Genomic DNA, 22555 nt, shown 5'->3' with positions numbered 1-22555 from the left:
AATTTTGTCAAATTTTTATTTCTATAGAAACATTTGTCAAAATTTTATTTCTAAAGAAAATTTCTTAAACATTTTATTTCAATAGAAAATTTCGTCTAATTTTTATTTCTATAGAAAATTTTGTCAAAATTTTATTTCTATAGACAACTTTGTCAAAACTTTATTTCCATAGCCAATTTTCTATAGAAAATTTACTTCTATAGAAAATTTTGTGCAAATTTTATTTCCATAGAAAATTTATTTCTATAGAAAATTTTGTCAAATTTTTATTTCTATAGAAAATTTTGTCAAATTTTTATCTCTATAGAAAATTATGTCAAAATTTTATTTAAATTTTGTTAAAATGTTATCTCTATAGAAAATATTGTCAATTTTTATTTTTATAGACAATTTTGTGAAATTTTTTTCTTAGGACAATTTTGTGAAAGTTTTTTTTCTATAGAAAATTTTGTCAAATTTTTATTTTTATAGAAAATTTTGTTAAAAATTTATTTCTATAGACAATTTTGTCAACATTTTATATCCATAGAAAACTTTGTCAAAATTTTATTTCTATAGCAATTTTTTTTTGGAAATTTTTATACCCTTCACCACTACTGTGGTACAGGGTATAATAAGTTTGTGCATTTGTATGTAACGCCAAGAAGGAAAAGTCTGAGATCCATCGTTTAGTATACCGATCGTCTTAGAATTAAATTCTGAGTCGATTTAGCGATGTCCGACTGTCTGTCTGTCTGTCTGTCCGTCTGTCTGTTGATGTATGTTTGTGTGCAAAGTACAGCTCGCAGTTTTAGTCCGATTGTCCTAAAATTTGGTATAGGGTCCTGTTTCGGCTCAAAGACGATCCCTATTGAAAAATCGGTTCAGATTTAGATATAGCTGCCATATATATTTTTCACCGATCTGGTCATAATTGGCGTGTATATCAACCGATCTTCCTCAAATTCCGTACATCCGAATATTTTATGAGTCTCGAAAAACTTGCAGAATATCAGCCAAATCGGTTCAGATTTAGATATAGCTCCCATATATAGCTTTCGCCCGATTTACACTCAAATGACCACAGAGGCCAATTTTTTGCTCCGATTTAGTTGAAATTTTGCACAGGGAGTATAATTAGCATTGTAGCTATGCGTGCTAAATTTGGTTGAAATCGGTTCAGATTTAGATATAGCTCCCATATATACCTTTCGTCCGATTTACACTCATATGACCACAGAGGCCAATTTTTTGCTCCGATTTAGTTGAAATTTTACACAGGGAGTAGAATTAGCATTGTAGCTATGCGTGCCAAATTTGGATGAAATCGGTTCAGATTTAGATATAGCTCCCATATATACCTTTCGCCCGATTTACACTCATATGACCACAGAGGCCAATTTTTTGCTCCGATTTAGTTGAAATTTTACACAGGGAGTAGAATTAGCATTGTAGCTATGCTTGCCAAATTTGGTTGAAATCGGTTCAGATTTAGATATAGCTCCCATATATATGTTTTTCTGATTTCGACAAAAATGGTCAAAATACCAACATTTTCCTTGTAAAATCGCCACTGCTTAGTCGAAAAGTTGTAAAAATGACTCTAATTTTCCTAAACTTCTAATGCATATATATCGAGCGATAAATCATAAATAAACTTTTGTGAAGTTTTCTTAAAATTGCTCCAGATTTAAATGTTTCCCATATTTTTTTACTAACATTGTGTTCCACCCTAGTGCATTAGCCGACTTAAATTTTGATTTTGTAGAAGTCTATCAAATTCTGTCCAGATCGAGTGATACTTAAATGTATGTATTTGGGACAAACCTTTATATATAGCCCCAACACATTTGACGGGTGTGATATGGTATCAAAAATTTAGATCTACAAAGTGGTGCAGGGTATAATATAGTCGGTCCCGCCCGACTTTAGAATTTCCTTACTTGTTTTTCTATAGAAAATTTTGTGAAAATTTTGTTTCTATAGAAAATTTTGTGAAAATTTTATTTCTATAGACAACTTTGTCAAAATTTTATTTCTATAGACAATTTTGTCAACATTTGATTTCTATAGAAAACTGTGTCAAAATTTTATTTCTATAGCAAATTTTCTATAGAAAATTTTATTTCTAAGAAAATTTTGTTAAAATTTTATTTCTATAGAAAATTTTGTTAAAATTTTATTTCTATAGAAAGTTTGGTCAAAATTTTATTTCTATAGAAAATTTTATCATTTTTTTTTCTATAGAAAATTTTGTGAAAACTTTATTTCTATAGAAAATTTGGTCAAAATTTTATTTCTATAGAAAATTTTGTCAAAATTTTATTTTCATAGAAAATTTTATTTCTATAGAAAATTTTATTTCTTTAGAAAATTTAGTCAAACTTGTATTTCTTTAGAAAATTTTGTCAAAATTTAATTTTCATGGAAAATTTTATTTCTATAGAAAATTTTGTCAAAATTTTATTTCTATAGACACTTTTGTGAAAATTTTATTTCTATTGAAACTTTGGAAAAATTTTATTTGTATAGAAAATTTTGTGAAAATTTGATTTCTATATTTTTGGTAGAATTCTACCAACTATAGCAACCGTGGTACCACCATCAGAAATGATCCGAAAAGTGAAGGCCAAAAGTGATCCAAATTCACGATTTCATGCCCTTCAAATTCGAATGCGAAGTTTTCTTAGCATACAAGACGCATTTCTCTAATACAAAGTTTTTTCCTTGTCCAAAAATCAAGAAACTTTTCAATGAAGTCATTTTGATTGGATAAATTCGGACTTGTCGCACTTTAATCCTTATCTATTTTTAGGGTTAGTTTATTTTAAAGGAGACCCTATCAAAATGCGTAGATTTCTCTTTTTCTTAGGTGAATCCATTAACCAAATTTTTAAATGTAGACATAATTTATATCCATAGAAACCCATGCAAATATGAAGCAACTTCCATTAATTTGAAAGAAAATATTGTAAAAATATTGGTCGTTTTTTTTTAACACACTGTATATGTATTATTTATAAAAATTGTTTATTTCAAATTCAAATTTCTTTGCCACATTAAATGTGTGCGCCGTGGCAATTTCAAAATTGTCACTTGTTGTTTGTAAATATTTTGTATAAATCTATGAATAAAGAAGGTCATATCTTGAAATATAATTTGTCTATATACACAAATTCTGAAAGTCCAATAAAAATATCAGCAAAGAGTAGAACTAAAAACAAAACAAACTCAATACTTGATATGGTATAAATTTTTATATAGAATAAAATTTTTGAGTGAAACGTTTTATGTTAAAATTTTGGAATATAATTTGGGTTATTTTCAATGACTACCACGGATATGTTTGGTAGTGAGATATTACGTTATTGAAGAAAACTGAAAAGATTTGTGCATCTATCCGCCCTCATAGAACACAGACAAGTACTGTATGTGCAATCGACAGGCCTGATAGTAGACATGAATGGATGTTATTATATTTTTAAATGTAGGAAATAGTTGTAAAAACACTGGGAAAAAATATATACATGATGCAAAACTTTGTTTAAAGTGATCACAAATAAATTTAATTTCCTTTTAAATTATTTTTTAAGCCTCAAAAATTCTAGCTTTTGTATTTCACCTAAATTTTCAATATTTCTCTCCAAATTATAGTGGATTTGTTTTCTCAGCGTATTTGTTTTTCATTCATTGTAAGTTTTTTTTGAAAATAACCAAACATGTTAAGCTGCACTTCATTAATCAACAACACACAAAGTTGTTGTTCATTATAAATTTTCTACATTGGGATGCATGTTGCCAACCATGTCATTTGGCCACCATTTGGGGGAAATTTCAATTATTTGCTGCAAATTTTATTGGGCGTAATTTAATTTTTCATTCCAATTTAAATTTTTTCGCATGTATATGACATATGTGCCTTAATGAAATTAATTGAAATTAAAATTTCCTTAATAAGTATTGCTATGCAAATTATTTTTGTTTTTCCTCTTTTTTTTCAAAATAGATTATATATATTTACATGAAAATAAATAGAAAGAGCTATGTAGACCAAACAAGAAACTAAATGTATAAAAGTCTATAGATACTAAATGTGTATAGAATGTGAAAATAATTGTCTGCTAATTTTAATTAATTGACTAAACAATTTTAATTATTTTTGTTTGATTATACAATACGAAGCAAATTTAGAGCGTAATTCTACTATATCTTTTAAAAATTTTCTTTTTTCAATTAAAATGATTAATCAGTATAAATACGAAGATGTATATTCTTCACAATATATGATATGACATGTTTCTATTTCAAACCAAAATGTTTTTGGGTAAAAAAGAAGATTTTTTTTTAATTCAAATGACAAAAGGGTGTGAAATTAATTAAATATTAGAAACCATTTACTTTTGCTCGTGGAGTCCACATTTCCCCTTTTCATGAAATTTTTTTCTGTGAACGTATCGGTTTTATATTATGAACCGATTTTTTGTATCATATGTTAATCTTGTATTTACCTTTAAAAGTCTATCAATCAAATAGACAAAGTTAACTTAAATTGGCAAAAAGTCGGGTGGTTCCTCTCCATCATTAAATATTGCAATATAAGGTACTACCACGGTTGCCACTCGTGCAAAAATAATCTACCAAAATTTAAAGAAAATTCTACCAAACATCTACCAAATTTTTTTTTAATTTAGTTTTTTTATATCAAAATTTGATTTACTAGACAATTTGGCAGATTTATTTCTCTCCAAAATTTTGCCAAAATTTTATTTTTCTAGAAAATTTTATCAAAATTTTAGATCTCTAGAAAATTTTGCCAAAATTTTATCTCTATGAAAAATTTTGCCAAAATTTTATATCTATGGAAAATTTTGTCAAAATTTTATTTTGATAGACAATTTTGCCAAAATTTTATTTTTATGGAAAATTTTGCTAAAATTTTATTTCAATGGAAAATTTGACCAAAATTTTATTCTATAGGTAATTTTGCCAAAATTTTATTTCTATAGCAAAATGTTGCCAAAATGTATTTCTATCGAAAATTTTGCAAAAATTTATATCTATAAAAAATGTTGCCAAAATTTTATTTCTATAGAAAATTTTGCCAAAATTTTATTTCTATAGAAAATTTTACCAAAGTTTTATTTCTATAGAAAATTTTGCCAAAATTTTATTTCTGTGGAATATTTTACCAAAATTTTATTTCTATGGGAAATTTTGCCAAAATTTTATTTCTATAGCAAATTGTGCCAAAATTTTATTTCTGTGGAAAATTTTGCCAACATTTTATTTATATGGAAAATTTTATTTCTATAAGCAATTTTCTCAAAAATTTATTATTTATTTTATTTATTTGCCAAAATTTTATTTCTGTGGAAGATTTTGCCAAAATTTTATTTCTATGGAAAATTTTGTAAAATTTTTATTTCTATAAGAAATTCTCTCAAAATTTTGTTTCTATAGAAAAGTTTGTCAAAACTTTATTTCTAACGAAAACTTTGTCAAAATTTTATTTCTATAGAAAATTTTCTCAAAATTTTATTTCTATAAAAAATGTTGTCAAAATATTAAATCTAGAGAAAATTTTGTAAACATTTCATTTCTATAGAAAATTTCTTAAAATTTTATTTCTATTTAAAATTTTCTCAAAATTTTATTTCTACAGAAAATTTTTTCAAAATTTTATTTCTATAGAAAATTTTGTCAAAATTTTATTTCTATAGAAAATTTTGTCAAAATTTTATTTCTATGGAAAATTTTGTCAAAATTTTATTTCTATAGAAAATTTTGTCAAAATTTTATTTCTATAGAAAATTTTCTCAAAATTTTATTTCTATAAAAAATGTTGTCAAAATATTAAATCTAGAGAAAATTTTGTAAACATTTTATTTCTATAGAAAATTTCTTAAAATTTTATTTCTATTTAAAATTTTCTCAAAATTTTATTTCTATAGAAAATTTTTCAAAATTTTATTTCTATAGAAAATTTTGTCAAAATTTTATTTCTATAGAAAATTTTGTCAAAATTTTATTTCTATGGAAAGTTTTGCCAAAATTTTATTTCTATGGAAAATTTTGCCAAAATTTTATTCCTATGAAAAAATTTGCCAACATTTTATTTCTATAGAAAATTTTGCCAAAATTTTATTTCTATGGAAAATTTTGCCAAAATTTTATTTCTATGGAAATTTTTGCCAAAATTTTATTTCTATATAGAAAATTTTGAAAAAACTTTATTTTTATAGAATATTTATTTTTATACAAACTTTTGCCAAAATTTATTTCTCTAGAAAATTTGGCTAAATTTTATTTCTATAAAAAATTTTGTCAAAATTTTATTTCTATAGTAAATTATGTCAAAATTTTATTTCTATAGACAATTTTGCAAAAATTTTATTTTTATAGAAAATTTTGTCAAAATTTTATTTCTATAGACAAGTTTGCAAAAATTTTATTTTTATAGAATATTTATTTCTATTGAAAATTTTGCCAAAATTTTTTTCTATCAAAAATTTTGACAAAATTGTGATCATCGTCTAGCTTTATTGTATATTCCAAGTAATTCATAGATGTTAACGTTTTTAAGTATATGTAAATAAACAAGGGCAAGGAAGGGGGTCCATCTCCCCATACAAATATAATACAAATAATAAAGAATTAATACCGAACATTGGAGCAATTGATTGTTTTTTATAAAATCGCTTAAAATAGCGAATAATTGGAAGAATTTATTTTGGAAAAAGTCTGCCGCATATGCCAGAACTAAAAACTAATGTGCAATATTTTAATCACCGATCGAGAATAAGTCTATTGAGCCCTTTATGAAGTTTTATCAGCATTGAGAAACCCTAATTTATTTTTCATAAACAAAAATAAAAATAACACTCTATAACTGAACCAACGATACCTCAGTTAGTTTTTAATAAAAACATATAAATATATTGCGAGAAAACTTTTTTCATCTTAAAAATCATAAAAGAACTTCAGATAAATTCAAGAGACGATAATATGCTCAACACGAGACGTCGAGTCAATGAACGAAAAACGAAATCCTCACGAAACATTCAGCAACGATCATAACAAGCTGTTAAAAACAAAGAAAAACGACAATCTTATTAAATTATTTGAGAAAACACACAGGCAAATGAACGAACGATTTATTCCACAGCAAAAATAATTTCGCACACAAAAACCGAAACTCAAAATTTGACGATGGCAAATTTTTAAATATAAGTCTTGTAATCTGGAAAAAGGCGACAGTTAGTCAGAAATCGCGTAGCATTTAAGAAGAGAAATAAATAGAAAATAAATAAAAAATAATATCGGAAAATAAGACAAAAATATTGAAATAAAAATCTATAAGAAAAGTGATAAAGTGTGGGGATCTTTAAAAAACAAATAATAAAAATATTTATAACTAGAAGTGAAAAAATATATATTAACACAAAAACGGATTAATTTAAAAGATTTTTATATCAAAAATTTTCAAAGATTTTTCTTTCTTCCATTATTTGTGTGATTTGTAAACTTTGCCTTGCAAAATGATTTGTCCCAAACGTACCGCCGAGTTATTGGAGCAATTCCTTGAACCCTTCAAGGATAAGGATCCTGCCTGGGAAATCGGTGTTTCGAAAATTGCCGGTCGCGGTGTGTTCACTACGCGTAACATTAAACGTGGCGAAGTGATTTTTCGCGATATGCCTCTTCTAATCGGTCCAGCTGCCCGCAAAGAGGATACCCTTAACACATGCACGGTGTGCTTCAAACTATTGCCCGATACGAAGTTTATGTGCCGTGTTGGTTGTGGCCTACCCGTGTGTAGTCTTTGCAGCAAAAAGAAGCAACATAAAGAGGATTGTGCCCTCTTCAAATCCTGGGAGCCCTGTGAACCCGATGTAGCAAATTCCATAATTATACGTTTGCTTTGTGTGGCTCGAGCCCTTAATTGCACCAAGGAGCAACGTGACCTTATGTATTGTCTACAAGCCACTTTGGATAATAATCATCGTACTGAGGTACGAAATGCAGCCAAATGTTTCCGTAAATTTCCCACGGATAAAAAACTCATTGAGATTATGAATCGAGCTGTGGCCGTATTACGTACGAATGGCTTTGACGAGACCTCAGATCGTACCAATGATAATCAGGAATTTTTCTATCGTGCCTTGTTCCCACTGTTTGCTTTGGTGAATCATGATTGTGTACCAAATTCCTATTATACATTTGAGGAGAAGACCAATAATATGATTGTCAAAGCATCGGTGGATATACCAGCGGGCACAGAGATCACCACCACTTATACGAAATTATTCAACGGAAATATTGCTCGTCACTTGTTCTTAAAGATGAAGAAGACATTCACTTGTAAATGTGAAAGATGTTCGGATCCAACGGTGAGTATTGGCTCTATCGTTAGTGGGACAATGATGATAGATAGATGGTTTCATTATTGCATTTTTTGTATGAAAGGTATTCGGACTATGGGGCGTATGCTTTTTGTGAATATTCGTTATACGCACTACGGGACAGTTAGAGTGATGATAGTAATTATAGTTATCACCATAATATGGGGGGTACAGTAATTTTGCCAGTAGGTAGTAACCCAGCGAAATGTAATTTTTCGACCATAGAACACGGTTGCAACAGTTGTTAGAATTCTAAAAAAATTGGTAGATTTTTAGTCTTGGGTATATGGGTAGAATTCATGATGTTTTGGTAGATTTTACATTTTTAATAAAAATACAATTTTGAAAAGATTTTCTATGGAAATAAAATTTTGAAAAAATTTTCAATAGAAATAAAATATTGAGAAAATGGAAATAAAATTTTGAGAAAATGTTCTATAGAAATAAAATTTTTACAAAATTTTCTCTAGAACTAATATTTTGACAACATTTTCTACACAAATAAAATTGTGACAAAATTTTCTATAGAAATAAAATTTTGACAAAATTTGCTATAGATATAACATTTTGGCACAATTTTCTATAGAAATAAAATTGTGATAAAATTTTCTATAGATATAAAATTTTGACAAAATTTTCTATAGAAATAAAATTTTGACAAAATTTGCTATAGATATAAAATTTTGGCACAATTTTCTATGGAAATAAAATTGTGACAAAATTTTCTATAAAAATAAAATTTTGACAAAATTTTTTATAGAAATAAAATTTTGACAAAGTTTTCGTTAGAAATAAAGTTTTAACAAACTTTTCTATAGAAATAAAATTTTGAAAAAATTTCTTATAGAAATAAAATTGTGGCAACATTTTTTATAGAAATAAACTTTTGAAAAAATTTTCTATAGAAATAAAATTGTGACAAAATTTTCTATAGAAATAAAATTTTGACAAAATTTTCTATAGAAATAAAATTTTGACAAAATTGTCTATATAAATAATTTTCTATAGAAAGAAAATTATGAAAAAAAAGTTGTATTTCTATAGAGAAATTTTGACAATTTTTTCTATAGAAATACAACTTTGACAAAATTGTCTATAGAAATAAAATTTTGACAAAATTTTCTATAGAAATTAAATTTTGACAAAATTTTCTATAGATATAAAATATTGCGAAAATTTTCTACAGAAATAAAATTTTGAGAAAATTTTCAATAGAAAAAAAATTTGAGAAAATTTTCAATAGAAATAATATTTTGACAAAAATTTCTATAGAAATAAAATTTTGAAAAACATTTCTATAGAAATAAAATTTTGACAAAATTTTCTATAAAAATAATTTTCTATATTTCTATTTCTATAGAAATAAATTTTTTACAAAATTTTCTCTAGAACTTATATTTTGACAACATTTTCCGTAATAAAATAATATTGTTGCTTTTGATCTCAGCTTAAAACCATGCATTGACTAAACTACAAGTGGTGCTTAACCAATAGAGGAAGGTTATGCTTGTCAAATTTATTTTGGCAAAGCCCTATAGACTGCACGATGGTTGGATGGACGCACGTTTCGGAATTACCACATTCCTCATCAGCATCCTCTACTTGTAGCAAAACTATCAACCAATTATCAGAATAAATTCGGGTAATTCCGAAACGTGCGTCTATCCCACCATCGTGCAGTCTATAAGGCTTTGCCCAAATAAATTTGACAAATATTCTTTTCCTCTGTTGGTTAAGCTACACTTGTAGTTTAGTCAATGCATGGTTTTAAGCTGAAATCAAAAATAACAACAATGATTAAAGAAAACAAATTTTTTCTATAGAAATAAAATATTGACAAAATTTTCTATAGAAATAAAATTTTGAAAAGATTTTCTATAGAAATAACGTTTTGACAAAATTTTTTATAGAAATCAAATTTTGGCAAAATTTTCTTTAAAACTAATATTTTGACAAAATTTTCTATAGAAATAAAATTTTGACAAAATTTTCTCTAAAACTAATATTTTGACAAAATTTTCTATAGAAATAAAACTTTGACAAAATTTTTTATATAAATACATTTTTTATTTCTCTAGAACTAATATTTAGACAAAATTTTCTGTAGAAACAAAATTTTGAGAAAGTTTTCGATAGAAATAAAATTTTGAGAAAATTTTCTAAAGAAATAAAATTTTGACAAAGTTTTCTTTCGAAATAAAGTTTTGGTAAAGTTTTCTTTAGAAATAAAGTTGTGAGAAAATTTCTTATAGAAATAAAATTTTGAGAACATTTTCTACAGAAATAATATTTAGACAAAATTTTCTATAGATATACAACTTTGACAAAATTGTCTATAGAAATAAAATTTTGACAAAATTTTCTATAGAAATTAAATTTTGACAAAATTTTCTATAGATATAAAATATTGAGAAAATTTTCTATAGAAATAAAATTTTGAGAAAAGTTTCAATAGAAAATAAAATTGATAAAATTTTCAATGGAAATAAAATTTTGACAAAAATTTCTATAGAAATAAAATTTTGAAAAAAATTTTTAAAGAAATAACATTTTGACAAAATTTTCTATATAAATAATTTTCTATAGAATGAAAATTTTGAAAAAAAAAATCTATAAGAAACAAAATTTTGACAAATTTTTCTATAGAAATACAACTTTGACAAAATTGTCTATAGAAATAAAATTTTGACAAAATTTTCTATAGAAATAACGTTTTGACAAAATTTTCTATATAAATCAAATTTTGGCAAAATTTTCTTTAAAACTAATATTTTGACAAAATTTTCTATAGATATAAAATTTGGCAAAATTTTCTAAAGAAATCAAATTTTGACAAAATTTTCTCTAAAACTAATATTTTGACAAAATTTTCTGTAGAAATAAAATTTTGACAAAATTTTCTGTAGAAATAAAATTTTGAGAAAATTTTCTATAGAAATAAAATTTTGAGAAAATTTTTTCCAGAACTAATATTTTGACAACATTTTCTATAGAAATAAAATTTTGAGAAAGTTTTCTATAGCAATAAAATTTTGACAAAATTTTCTTTATAAATAAGGTTTTGACAGACTTTTCTATAGGAATAAAATTTTGAAAAAAATTTTTATAGAAAAAATATTTTGACAAAATTTTCTACAGAAATAAAATTTTGACAGAATTTCGTATAGAAATTAAATATTGACAAAATTTTCTATAGAAATAAAATTTTGACAAAATTTTCTATAGAAATAAAATTTTGACAAAATTTTCTATAGAAATGAAATTTTGACAAAATTTCCTATAGAAATAAAATTTTGACAAAATTTTCTGTAGAAATACAATTTTGACAAAATTTTCAAAAACCTAAAATTTTGAGAAAATTTTCTATAGAAATAACAATTTTCTATAGTTAAACGAAAAATCCAAAATCTTCAAAATAAGTCGTAGCCGATATTTAAAACTTTTCTCTATTTTATATATTCACTAGCTCTTATTTCTTTATATCAAAAAAGTTTTTCTTTACTATGCTTTAATGGAGGTATTCAAATTAAAAAATAAAACCGGTTATTGAAAAAAATTTAAATTATGAAGATTATGAACTATTAAATGTAATTTAATATCCTTTAAAATTGTGTAAAATGCATGTCCTAAAATTTATGCTACATAATCTTTCATATTAGTTCAATATTTTTCTGTTGAAAAGGCGAAAAGTTTACCCAGTTTAGAAACAACTTAAAAAAATCGATTTTCAACTGCAATTTTCTATGCATTGACAATTTTTTTTTGTCTCAATCATAGAAATTATAGCTTCGATCACTAATGCCAACTAAATAATTATTTAAATAAGTTAATTGATTCAATTAAAAAATTAATCAAAAATTCGTGTTTGTCATTGACTTTTGTTTTAATTAAAAAATAAATTAAATTAAAGATTTATTTATTTTTTTTTAATCTTTTAAAATTTTAATTCGAAAAATATTGGTAGTTTTTTCTGTGTATGTACAATGAAATTTCGTTGTTTCTAATAATCCAAATGCTTTGACCATTATAACATGATTTATCCATGGCAATTATTTATTTACTTAAATGTATCACACCATATTTGTTGAAAAAATGATTGCCACAGAAAAATGAAATAAATCACATTGGCATTTTTCATTGATTCACCCAAATCAAAATAAGGATATCCCAATAATAATAATAAAAAATAGAAAATTGCGTTTTTAACATTATTAAATAAACAATAAATGGCAATTAAAGGCAATACTTGTCGTAATTTAAGAAAATTCACAAATTGTTTTCTTATTGAAAATTTATACAAATAAATAAATAAAAAATAAAAACAAAAATAAACCGATGAAAACCGGCAAACATATCAAAGCAATATCAATAGAATAGTGCGAAATAAAAACAAAAACTATACAATAAATAAAAACAAATTATATTTATCAGTAGGCAACGATAATGATGATGGTACAATATGGACATGAACCACATTGTGTTCACCACAAAAGAATAGAATATTTTTCACTTGAACTTGAACTGTGGGGATTTCGAGGCCCTTGGTATTTTTTTTACAACGCATTTAATAGCTGTGAAAGTATTTTTTTTCTATAATATAAACAAAAAGAAAACTGTTTTATATCCAAAGACACTTTTGAGTATAAAATCACTTAAGATATCATAGCCTTTTGTTTTCTTTTTTCCACTTTCGTTTTTGTGTTAATTTTTTATTTTCATTTTGTCGATAATTTATTTAAAATATTTTTTTTATGTAAAATTCCTTTCATTTTTCATGGCGTCAAATATTAATTTGCCGAAATTAATTCATTGTTGCCGTTGACCCACTCATATTGAGTAAATTGTTTTTGTAAATAACACAAATTGTTGTTTTCACATTTTGTTATTTTTTTGCGATTATGAAAAGCATGTGTTGTCTGGTTTGGAGTATTTGTTTATAATTTTTTTTGAGTGGCAGGATGATCATATGTTTAGTTTTAATTTTAATGGGTCACTTACAAAAAAATATTTTAATGTTTTTGTTATATATGACAGTAATATAATGCACGTTTTTCTCTCAATAAAAGAGAAATAGGATTTTTTATATTGTTTTAAAACATGTAAGTCTATATGGGTATATAATATTAGAAAATCCAAGTTTTCACTAATTCAGTTAATTAATCAAAAATACTAGAGAATCATAGATGAATTTTGCAAATTTCAAATTCGAATGAATTTCATCAAAATATTTCACTATAAAACATTGATTGATTGATTTAAACGTAATCAATTAAAAAATTAACTGATACAATTTAAATACTAATTATTTAATTTGCAATTAAAATATTAATTATTCCCATGATTATAATGAAAAAATTCATAAACGAGTGCTAAAACTTATGAATTTTCATAAAAAAATTGTTTCAACTGAAAGAAAAATAATAATAAATAAACAAATAAATAATACAATAAAAAATTGATTACCATAATTTAAAAAAAAAAGTTTTAATTGAACCAATTTAAAAATTAATTAAAAATGCCGACGAAAAGTTTTTACTCAACTATAATGTACATTTATACTTAGTGCTGTGAGGGAGGGATACGATCATATTAGTGATTAAATCAATTTCATTAATAAAATTAATTGGATCAATTAATTCCGTAATAATATATATTTTATTTATTTTAATGTTAGCCTGATATCAATGCAGGCTGGTTTAGTGTCCAAATGGTTTATACGGGTTTGACAAAATTTTAGAAATAAAATTTTGACAAAATTGTCTATAGAAATAACATTTTGACAAAATTTCTATAGAAATAAAATTTAGACAAAATTTCTATAAAAATTAAACTTTAACAAAACTTTCTATAGCAATAAAAATTTGGCAAAACTTTCTATAGAAATAAAAGTTTGGCAAAACTTTCTATAGAAATAAAATTTTGACAAAATTTTTGTTGCAATAAAATATTGACAAAATTTTCAATAGAAATAAAACTATAACAAAATTTTTTATAGCAATAAAAATTTGGTAAAACTTTCAATAGAAATAATATTTTGGCAAAACTTTCTATAGAAATAATATTTTGGCAAAACTTTCTATAGAAATAAAATTTTGACAAAATTTTTGTTGCAATAAAATATTGACGAAATTTTCAATAGAAATAAAATTTTGACAAAATTTTCAATATGTAAATGTGAAATGTGAACCTTCGAAGAGGAGAAAACTGGTGAATTTGGCTACCCGAAAGATTATACCCAATTGCAATTTATCAGTATGTGGAAGACAAAACGCAAGTATGTAATACTGGACTTGGTTAAACTTTATTGGTTGACTATTCTATTGAGAGTGAGCGTAAGAAACTTCAGTGTTAACAAATATGTTACAAATTCAACTTAACGAAATAATGGTTGAGGTTATCTTACGTACTAAGAGACCTCTGGAATTGAGGTTTATTGCAGAGATGGAACCTGTTTTGGCATGAACATTTCCGCCTCCTCTTGCTGTATGCAATAAAAACTTTTTAGAAATTCAAGATTAATTGCGCAATTCAATCAATTGAAAAAGAAAATGTGTACAGATTCCTACAAATTCAAATATGCTTAACAACTAGGAAAATTTAATTCATAAGTAGATTTTTTTTTTTTCATAATATCTATGTTGAACAGGACCCAGAGAGTACCCATCCAAAGATTGTGTTCAGTGCCACCGGAAGTCCCGGATTGCCCATAATCATGCCAGGTCGAATAATTTTCGTATAAACGTCAGCACCGAAAACAATTGCGAAGGGACCACTTTTATAAAATTGAGGGTCTGCTAACGTTAGGTTGGGAAATTTCGTTGCAGTTGATGCAGGAAGAGACCTTTTCGGAGTGTCCATAGATATGCGGTTGTTGATCATCATCATCGTTTCGATGGATTCATATGGAGATTGTCGTGATCGGACGGTTACACAACATATGGCCTCATCACCAAGGCGAGTTCTAGGAAGATTTAAATCCTCAACTAATTGCTTCGAAATTTTGCTGACAGATGTGCATTGGTCGATAACTACCCTTACATGATGTCGGGTTTTGCCGTTTAAAATTTCGACAACGGCAGTCGGGAAGAGAGTAGTTGAATTTGGGCTGGTTATAACGTCTAGGCTAACTGTTCCACCAATTGGTGAGATCGGGTGTGGTTTAGATAGGATCCGATTTGAACTTTGTTCTGTCTTGACTTGCCGAGAACTTTTCGGAGTGCTTTGACTATGTATGTGAAGAAACGAATGATGATGACCGCCACAGTGTTTGCAACCAAGTGAAGAGAAGCAAGACCCAGATGAATGCTGATGAGCCAAACAGTTCGGACAGTAGTTGTGGGCAACAACAATTTGTAGACGTTTTTCAACAGACATTTTTAGGAACTTTTGGCAATTTCTCAAACCGTGAACGCCCTTGCAAATTTTACAAGGGAAGGAATTTTTTGTAGATTTAATTTTGGTCACTCTTCTTTGGACGGAAGGCATCCTGTAAGGAAAGAATTAGTATTGATTGAACTTAACAAGGAGGAAGAAGCACAATTTTCACAAGTGGACGTGTAATTAAACCTTTTGCTGTTAAAATATCAGCAACCCTTACTAAATTGTCTTTTCCCGGATAAACTTTCGTGACTCTTCCGAGTCTCCATTCTGTTGAAGGAAGGCAATCATCTCGAATGACGACCATTGAACCGACGTCAATGTTCTTTTGTGGAGTTTGCCATTTTACCCGTTTATGCATCTCTTTTAGGTACTCATGTTTCCAACGAATACTAAATTGTTGGCATAAAGCCTTAACTTTACGCCAACGGTTGACAATGGATAAATTGGTTTCAATCTCGGATGGTTCACATAAGGACAATATTGGACCCCCAGTTAGAAAGTGGCCGGGAGTCAATGCCAGGATATCATTCGGATCTTCGGACATAGGGGAAATTGGTCGCGAGTTCAAACATGCCTCAATCCGAGCTAGGATAGTAGTGAATTCCTCGAAAGTAAAGCGATAATTCCCCGCAATTTTTTTGAAGTGTGTCTTAAAACTTTTGACACCCGCCTCCCAGAGTCCCCCCATGTGTGGAGCTCCAGGTGGTATGAAATGCCAAGTGACTTCTTGGTGAGCGAAATGGGAATGAATCGAATCACGGGAACATTTTAGGACATTTTGAGCAAGTTCTTTAGACGCGCCGACGAAGTTCTTGCCATTATCAGAATAAACATTTCTAGGGCATCCACGACGTGATACGAACCTGTGGAAGGCCGCTAGAAAATCTGGAGTGGATAGATTGGTCGTTGTCTCTAAATGTATTGCCCTCGTTGCGAAGCAAACGAATACGCAAACATATCCCTTGGAACTATATACGGAACGCCCGGTGAATGCTTTGATGTCGAACGGGCCGGCAAAATCGATTCCGGTGTTCGCGAATGGTCTGGAAATTGTTGTTCGTTCGGGGGGGAGTGTGGCCATTAATTGCTTTTGGAGTTTATGCTTAGCAATTACACAAGCCTTACAGTTATGAATTGTAGACTTTATTAGATTCTTCGCTTTCGGAATCCAAAACTGTAATCGCAACATTCGGAGCATTAAATTATTTCCTCCATGAATAGTTACAATGTGAATGAATTTCAGAAGCAATCGAGAAAATTGACAGTTGTAAGGCAGGATTATCGGATATTGCTCGTCGTATGTCAGCCCTTCAGACCCGGCAATACGACTGCAAACGCGCATAATTCCATTCGAGTCAATAAAAGGATTTAGACTTGAAAGAGAGCTGGAAGACGGAATTAAACTCTTTCTAGTAAGACTTCGATATTCGTTTGGGTATATGTTCTTTTGCGCCAATACTATTAAACATCTTTTAGTATTCTCGATGTCACATGTCCGTATTTGGATGGAATCTATTGAGTCAGTCGAAGAGAATGTTTTCCGGGTTTTCGAAATAAAACGGAACACATATGTCAAGACTCTCATCGCACGACTGAAGGAAGAAAATCTATTGAGGGGATCCTCAAACTGGGCAAAATATGTAAAATTTGTAGAAATCTTAGCCTCAATGAGACTTTCGTTGATTTCTACAGGAACTGTTATTGGCCACAAACTTGGTGGAAGTTTCAGCCATGGAGGTCCACACCACCATAGATTATTATCAGATATTTCGGAAGGGTAAGCTCCGCGTGAGGCAATATCGGCAGGATTATACCTCGACTCAACGTGGGACCAGCTCTTCGTGTCAACAATTTCGGAAATTCTGGACACCCGGTTCGCTACGAAAGTTTTCCACGAGAAGGCCGGTTTTCTCAACCAAGCTAAGACAATCATAGAATCCGTCCAACAATATATCCGGATATTAGGAACTGGGAAAATTTGCATAATCGATTCAATTAATTCGGCAAGCAGAACCGCACCGCAAAGTTCGAGTCGAGGAATAGATATCGTTTTCAGTGGAGACACCCTCGATTTAGCAGTGAGTAAATGGACATTCACCTTTCCTTCCGATGTCTCAGAACGCAAGTATACCGCTGCAGCGTACGCCTTCTCGGAAGCGTCACTAAAGCCATGTAACTGGACCTCACATTCCGGACTATACTGCACCCAACGAGGGATCCTAATATTTTCAATGCCTGAATAGTGGTCGAGAAAATTCTGCCAGTTGGTTAAAAGATCGGATGGTATTTGGTTGTCCCAATCAATTTTGCGTGACCATATGTTACGCATTAAAAGCTTTGCAGTCACAATGTAAGGACATAACCAACCAGCTGGGTCGAATAGTTTGGAAATTTCGGATAGAATTTGACGTTTTGTTGGACGCTCAGATGATTTTATGGTTTGTGCGTGAAAATAGAAATAATCATCTCTGGCGTTCCATCTTACGCCTAAGGTTTTAGCCGTGCTGCTATCATCGAACTTTAAAAAGGCATCGTTAAGTAAATGTTCTCTAGGAATTGTTTGAAGAAATTCGGGAGAATTGGAAGTCCATTTCCTTAACGGGAACCCTGCAGAATTCAATGCGGAAATCAGTTCCTCCCGTGCCTGAATTGCGGAAGCTATATCATGGCTACCAGCCAGAACATCATCTACGTACATTGATGACATAAGGATATGACTAGCGATAGGAAACGAATCCTTTACATCAGTTGCAAGCTGCTGCAAAGTGCGTAACGCCAGATACGGAGCACAATTTAAACCGAAGGTAACCGTTTTCAATTCGTATTCACGGAGATCTTCTTGTGGATTACTTCGGTAAATTATCTTTTGGAACGGAGTGTGTTTCGGAGTTACGAAAATCTGACGATACATTTTCTCGATATCGCTATTAAAAACGATTTTATAGATACGCCACCGAAGCAATAAACTAGTCAAATCAAGTTGCAGTGAAGGACCACAATGAAGGACATCATTCAAGCTGATTCCGTTTGAAGTGGAATTGGATGCATTAAAAACTACCCGAAGTTTGGTAGTAACGCTATCGGGACGGATAACAGAATGATGTGGCAAGTAATAGCAGCCAGTGTGATCGGTTAAATCGGAAGAAGCCTCTTTCATATGGTCCAAAGCCAAATATTCCCTTATAACTGTGTCATACTGTAGCTTAATTTCTGGGGTTCGAAGAAGGCGATTCTCAGTTCGCAGAAATTGTGCTGTTGCAATATGTTTTGAATACCCTAGCTTCAATGATTTACCGAACCCCTCTTTGAACGGAAGTTCTACAATATAACGTCCAGACGGACCTCTGGTGGTTGTACGGACAAAAAGTTCCTCACAGAATTTATCAGATTCGGACATATACTTCCGTTTAGGAAGGTCTTCCACCTCAAAAAATTTCGAAATTTGTTCGTCCAAGTTCATTTCAGTGAGATAAGACACGGTAGTCCGAAATGATTTAATGATATCTGACTGGATGGGACCGGTTAAGACCCAACCAAATATGGTTTCTTGAGCCATAAGGGATCCACAAACTTGGCGTTTTATTCCGTCAAGCATAACTTGCGGAATGAGATCAGCACCAATTAAAATGTCGACATACGAAGTTCTATAAAATTCAGGATCGGCTAATTGGATATCTGGTATTTGGGAGAACATTTCTGCATTGGCAGTGAATGTTGGTAACGAGGAAGTTAAATGTGGAAGAACTATAGCGGATGTGTTAATGGTAATTTCAGAGTTAATAGGGGAAGTAATGCAAATGTCACAGATCTTTTGAGATCGCGCTGAAATTGAACCGTTTAAACCCGAAATATGAGCAGAAATTTTATTGGCATTGAGATTGAGCAATTTGAAAATTTTTTCTGAAATAAATGAGGCCTCAGAGCCCGAATCGAATACTGCTCTCGCCATGAAAATTTCTCCCCTGTGGAGGATATGTACGATAGCCGTTCCCAACAGGACTTTCCTAGATGTAGTTGTGGCTAACGATTGAATACAATCGACAGAAGTTGCATTTGAGGTAGTGGACTGTATTTGTTGACTATTAGAACTGCCTGCTTCGGAGGATACGGGTGGAGAGCTGTTTCCCGAATCGCCTTTAGTAGTACACAGGAGTGTATGATGTCGTAGATGACACTTTAAACAATTAAAGGTGCTTTTACATTCCTTGACTGTGTGATTCTTTGCGAAGCAGTTCAAGCAAAGTTTAAGCTTTCTTATGCACTCCATTTTGTCCTTGTAGCACATATTTGCAAACTTCGGACAAAGTCTAATAGTATGTGATTGGTCAGGACACAGCTTGCATTGAGGAGTAGTTAATTTATTCTGATATGCATTAACGCGTTTCGGAACTTTCGGAAAGCTTTTTGGGGGATCCGTAGATTTGCAAGACGAAGGATTGATATTGAGATCGGAAACCGTTTCCAAAGTCTGATATCTTCCCGTAAGGAATTTGTCAAGTTCCTGCCAGGAAGGACATTCGCTTTTATTGTTAACGGACTGTTCCCATAAGGATAAGGTATTTTCTGGAAGTCTTGTACAACACAAGTACACAAATATTGGATCCCAACTGTGAACATCTATATCATAAAGTTTCAAAGCGGATATGATTCCATTTATTGTACTCTGAATGGATTTTATAGAGTCACCGGACTCAACCGAAATTTTCTGCAAACCAAAAAGAAGTTTGAGCTGACTATTGATCAATAACCGCTTATTTTCATATCGGAGTTGTAATGCTTTCCATGCGATCTCGAAACCCTCATTTGTTAACGGGGCCTTTTTGACTACTTCTCGCGCCTCGTTTCTCGTTTTGTTGTTTAAGTGAAACAACTTTTCAACCGGAGACAAGCGAGAATTTCGAATATAAATGGCGGTAAAAAGATCCCGAAACGACGGCCATGAAAGGTAATCGCCATGGAACAATTCGGTATCGCACGGAGGGAGATGCACGGACGAATGCTCATTTCTGTTTTGTGTGGTATTCGATTCGAAACTCGTTTCGACTACCTTTTTGGCGGCGATAGCCTCCCCTATTCTCGACATACAGTCAACGTAAGTGGCGTAAGTGGTCTGGTACCGGGCCCGAACAGTCTCCAAATCGTGCTTACTATCCTCATCGGAAGAGGCCAGTAGCTCTTGGACGCTCTCTTCGTAAGTAGGTTTAACTCTACGCCAAATATCCCGTAACTCCTCCTCATGAACTTTCAGTGAGTGAATAGAAGAGGTATTTAACATATCGCTCCCGATTTCAGAATTGAAAATAATCAGCGCATCGGAAATCTGGGTAAACTTGGTCAATACGACAGACATTTTGGCTCAAGCAAACGGAAATGAACGTATGAAACAGATTTATTTTCTTCGCAGTTGCAGTATGAAAATGATCCAATTAGTTGAAATTGGGGTAGGCCAAAAGAATCACAAATTGGCCAAAGATTCCAAAAAGTCCAATGGCGAAATAATTTTCGATTTAAATCACTCTTGGAATTGTAAGAAAACACAAGACAAAAAAAATAAAAATAATCGCCAAATTGGAAACGTGAAAAGTTTGAAACTCAAATTTTCCAAATTCAGAACAATTTAAATAAAATTAAGTCGTGTAAACAATCTCATGCGATATAGCGTACTTCTGATTGTAATACCAAACATACCCAATTCACATTAAAAATGCTCCCTTTATCGTAAATATCGTAGCTAAAGAAATTTTAACTTCGACAATCTGAGGCCGTACAGGAATAGAATTTAATGCAATTCCATCGGTATGAGTAACGAAAGTAGAAACCGCTTGGAGTCGGATTATAAGTCAAAGCAACTTGTAATTGATTTGAGCGAAAATTCTATTCCCAAAGTATAGTCCAATCAAATCACAAACTACAAAATTCAACCGAATCGGAAACTTTTGAAAATATTGTAAATAAATATTGTAATTGATTACAGCAGATTCGATGACGAAATATCTTATATATCAATAAAGAAATAAATTCAAGTTAAAATTTAATTTAATGTAATTCAATTTAACACGATTTTCAATAGCGAAACACGAAATGGATGGATGGTAGGACTTCTCACTTTGATGAAATAAAAATACCGAATGTAAATTCGCTGTGAACAAAATTGAAAACTTACTAAAATCTATATATAATGGGACGTATACAGATATCAGGAAAGTTATTGATCCATGTAAACCAAAGAATTGGTTTGCCAACAATTACTACTATCGTTGTTCGTTAAACAACAAAAAATTAACTACGGTTCGCGCAGTGTACGGAATTGAATGCAAAAATATAACTAAAATATAATTTTCTATAGAAACAAAATGTTGAGAAAATTTACCTTTAGAAATTAAATTTCGACAAATTTCCTATAGAAAAAAAAAAAAATCTCGACATAATTTTTATTAACAAGTAAAATTTTGAGAATATTTTCTACAGAAATAAAATGGTCACAAAAATTTTCTGTAGAAATAAAATGTTGACGAATTTGTCTATAGAATTAGTTTTTCCATAAAATTTTCTATAGAAATAAAATTTCGAAAAAATTTCTATAGAAATACAATTTTGACAAAAAATTTTTTATGGAAAGAAAATTTTGACAAAATTTTCTTAGAAATGAAATCTGGAGAAAACTTTCTAAACCTTCGCACAAGATGTTGATTTGGAAAATAACGTGTCGTTGGCCCCGAACACTGGCCCTCTTTTACACATCGGATTCGAAAGCTCACTGATATATAAAACCATACAATTGAATAAACACTATT

The 22555-nt window shown here is 29.5% G+C and overlaps 1 protein-coding gene across 1 annotated transcript in view; it reads left to right on the top strand.

Moving 5' to 3' along the window:
* Window positions 1-7225: 7225 nt before the first annotated feature.
* The window catches only part of SmydA-9 (SET and MYND domain containing, arthropod-specific, member 9), a 51412-nt gene continuing 36082 nt past the window's right edge, over window positions 7226-22555 (top strand). The window contains exon 1 of the mRNA XM_075302375.1: window positions 7226-8369. Within this exon, the coding sequence (XP_075158490.1) occupies window positions 7518-8369 (852 nt within the window). The 5' untranslated portion in view covers window positions 7226-7517. The remainder of the gene's footprint in view (window positions 8370-22555) is intronic.

Source organism: Haematobia irritans, chromosome 3 (genome assembly GCF_050003625.1).
Source record: "Haematobia irritans isolate KBUSLIRL chromosome 3, ASM5000362v1, whole genome shotgun sequence".
NCBI lineage: Eukaryota > Metazoa > Arthropoda > Insecta > Diptera > Muscidae > Haematobia > Haematobia irritans.
This window is presented reverse-complemented; position numbering and strand designations above follow the sequence as displayed.